The following is a 3,988-nucleotide window of genomic DNA, read 5'->3' on the forward strand; positions in this document are numbered from 1 at the left end:
GGAAGCATAACATTAATCCAAGTAAGCACCCAACAGACCAATTCTATCTGCAAGGGAACAGTTTAAAACTTTAACACAATGGAAATGTTTACCTCAGTGTTTTTTTTTGTTGTTGTTTTTTTGTTTTTGTTTTTTGAGAAAGAATTCAGCAGCAGTTGCAGTTAATATACCACCTGTAGAGAGCTATGAGTAACTGAGGCTACTTTCTAGGTAACAAGAACAATGATATTGCAAGAAGCTACAAAATGATATTGTAGTAATTACTGTGATCACTAATATTTCAATCATGGCCTGGGTTAATGTTTCAAATATTAATGCAAGGAACACACTAGAGTTTATAGCATTAGAATACTTTCCTTACACTAAGAACCATTTGTTGCTGGGTGATGAGTGGTGAGAGTCCATTTTACTCTATTTCACTCTACAGTGTTTCTTAGTTGTTTCCTTTCTCCTTTGTTAATTACCTATATACCATGGCAGTATATTTTTACCATCTAAAATAAGAATGCTATAAGTATGGAATACCCCAAGTCAAACACACACACACACACACACACATACACACATACACACCACACAAAACTTGTGCACCCTTAAACACATATATGTGGGTAACATGTGTAAAGTGCTCATTTGCAGGTGGGTAAGCTCTTTCAAAGCAGCCATATCAACCTTCCAAATCCAGATAACTATTAAGGCCAATGAAAAGCCATATGAACTACTTAGCTTTGATGTGGGATTTTAAACATTGTCAATGTGATAATTAATTCAAATGCCTTTTTGCTTTTTTTTTTTTTTTTGCTAAGTCTTCCAAAGCTAGAGTCTCAATGACTGATGATAGGTAGAAGCTAATGGATTCACATTTTGTTTTTTGTTTTGTTTTGTTTCTTGCTTATCACACAGCTGAATAACCCTCTTGCTGACTAGACATTTGAGTTGATTTTAAATGGTCATTAATGATCTATAAATTTTGAGTGGCCATTAATGAATCTATATATTTGGCTAAAGCTGATTTGACTTTCAAGAGAAAGGCCAGCCTATCTGCAAATGGACACCTTTCCCCACACAAACATCAATGTACAATAAAGACAAATCTAAGTATATGTATATATGGCATATATACATATATATGTACACATAAAATGGATCGGGAAGTCCTTTGGTTTAGACGGGATTAAATATGTACTTCCCAAGTGCATAGGTTTCCTTTGACCAACCTGTTCAAAAAACAAACATGAAAACTGACATGGCAATTTTGACATTTCCTATGTCTTTTTCCTTATTTGGAGGCCACCTTTCTCTCTCTGCATCTCTCCTAAGCCTTTTCTTTATAAAAGCAGTTGGTTCTTTTGGCCTTCTATCTTAACACTTCATTGATTCATCCTTTTCTTGGAAGGGCTCTAAGATCATGTCCAGAAATTTATCTTTCATGGAGAACAAGGTTGCAAAGAACTCCCCACCCCTTTTAATTCCCTCTTCCCCACTGGCCCAAGAAGCAGACCCTTGGACATGTCATGAATTGTGTGCGCTTTTGCTCTGACTTTCCTTGTTACCCCTGGCCAGCCCAAGCAGCTGAGGTCTGAGCTTTACTCGCCCTGCATCGTTGTGCAATATTGGAAAATAAAAACAATCCGTCGGTCTACACCCCTCAGACTGTGGTGACATGATCAGGGTTCTCTTGAATCTCTATGCATTCGATTTCCTCTCTCTCCTTTCTTTTGGCACGTTTCTTTTTCTTGTGGTGCTTTTTGGAAGGAGGGAAAAAGGTTAGGAACACAGGTAAAATAACAAAACAGTGCAGAAGTGTGCAACCCCCGGTGAGCAGCAAGCATTTGAACAGTGTGAAGGTCAGGTTCGAAGGCACAAATAGGAGGGGGACCAACCCAATAAGAAAAGAAGTAATATTTTGCAAAATGGCTGTCCCATGCTCTTGCAGGGAGCTTTTTATACACTGTGTTCGGGTGTGCTCAGTTGCCAATACAAATGTGTAAAGCAGTGGTGCACAGTGGTCAATGGCAAAATTTAAAGTGTAGATAAGGCACAAGATAGAAATGCAATCCATGTCGACGTTCCATAATGTCATTAAGCCCAGAACGCCCAGCTCAATTGAGGTGACGCTAAGAATTAACCAGAAGTTTCCCAGAGGGTGGATCACTAGGAAAAAAGTCAGGATTAACACCAGGAGAACACCAAAGCCTGCAATCAGAACAGGCACTGTGACAGACAAGCTGTAATGGTCCATGAAAATGAAGGAGGGGTTGAACACAATGAACCGGATGCTCTTGGAGAGGGACAAGGGCCTCAATTTTTCCAGCACTTCTATGACTTCCTTCTGCTTGTCTCTGCTAGTCCTGGCCACCAGATACAAGCGAGAAGCAATGATGTTGTTCTCATCCCCTGCCTTGGAGAAGATGATATCATTTCGAAAATGCTGGAATTCTGGCTTTTTTAAAAATGAGCTTTGTAGGACACTGATGAAGTCACTCTTGTTGTTGGCACTAATGTTGCTGACTTTCAGAAAGTGGTAGTACTGCTCTACCCAAGACACTGCAGTAAATCCACTACAGAGCCTCTGGAGGTCCTCCTGGACGCTGCTGTTCCAGTATTCAAGGGGCTCGTAGATGTAGAACCCTATCACAGGGCTGTAGTTGCTGAAATATTTCTGCTGTACCATGGCATAGGAAACGCTTGGGGAATCACTGGCTAGTAGATTGATGATGTTGGCTCCATCACTGATCTGCAAGCACCCCATGAAGGAGAAGGAGGCATAAATGAGATACAGGATGACAACAAATGGCTTCACATAGATATTGGTAATCCATTCATTGTAATGCTCACGGAGGAAGTGCTGAATGAAGTGGTGCTGGTAGGGGTTCGTCTCGTGATGGGATGTCTGTTGATGCCCATCACTCATCACTGTCTGGAACCACACAGGTTTGCGGTCCAGGTATTCTGCAGAAGGGATCTTGCAGCAAAAGATGCTGTGGTAGCGGTTTTGCTCTAGTTGTCCAGCGAAGACCAGGCAGGAGCCAAAGAAAGAGAAAATGTAGAAGTAGTTCAACAGAATAGAGACACACATGTTTTGACAGAAGACCTTCACAGCCTCTATGTTTGTGAATGGGCTGGCCCCCATGCCAAAGGTGATGAAGTACAGGGAGCTGGTCATGGTATAGGTGACCATCACATCAGAATAGGCATCTGCTACCCTGTCTTTGAAGGGTAAATTCTCTTTGGTTCTCCGCCATCCAGACAGAAGCTCAAATACTCCTTTAGTTCCATGACCTAATGTTTAAAAAAGAAGAAAAAGAATAGTTGTTTTTATTTTCTTCTAGTTCAACTGAAATTCCATATAGATTATCTATGCTAAACAGACATATTCTAATCTTCTAAGTGCTGTGACCCGCTTATCACATCTCAGAGTATTGAGCTACACACAGGATGTATTTGGTATTTATTTCCACTTTAGTACAGCCCAAATATATTGGTATTTTGGGCAAAGATGAAGCATTTATTGTCTGTTCTAGTAATCTGACAGTGGTAGACCTAACATTACATTGTCACACAATTTATCACATATTGTGTCTCTAAATGAATCATAAGCGGTCCAGTGCAGGGGCTGTTCTTTGTGTACCTTTGACATCAGTTCAAGTACTTGGTCAACTTACAGTTCTTAACCTCTATTTCAAGGTGATTAATATACTGATATAGAAAGTTATTAGATGATATTAAACACTTAAAAATGGAATGAAATTGATTTTCATAATGTTGATAATCTGCTTAGTGGCTAAATAGAATAGAAGCCAATTCATACAGAACTGATTAATTAACATTGAATGTGAATAAAAAATTACTAGGTCATGCAAAGAGAGGGCAAGACCTTCATGGTGAGAGATCACAGCAAGCACTTTCCCTTGGGCTCCTCAGTGAGCTTTAATTCACATGGAGTGGATGCTAACTGGTGCCTTTTCTTTATTTAAGTAGATGAAGA

At 39.8% G+C, this 3,988-nt stretch overlaps 1 protein-coding gene across 1 annotated transcript; it reads right to left on the reverse strand.

The window, feature by feature from the left end:
* Window positions 1-426: 426 nt before the first annotated feature.
* Window positions 427-3,278, reverse strand: LOC125617478 (patched domain-containing protein 4). The gene has a single exon (XM_048805460.1). The coding sequence runs from the start codon at window positions 3,179-3,181 to the stop codon at window positions 1,649-1,651; it is 1,533 nt and encodes a 510-aa protein (XP_048661417.1). The 5' UTR covers window positions 3,182-3,278; the 3' UTR covers window positions 427-1,648.
* Window positions 3,279-3,988: the final 710 nt, after the last annotated feature.

This window comes from Marmota marmota, unplaced genomic scaffold (genome assembly GCF_001458135.2).
Source record: "Marmota marmota marmota unplaced genomic scaffold, marMar, whole genome shotgun sequence".
Classification (NCBI taxonomy): domain Eukaryota; kingdom Metazoa; phylum Chordata; class Mammalia; order Rodentia; family Sciuridae; genus Marmota; species Marmota marmota.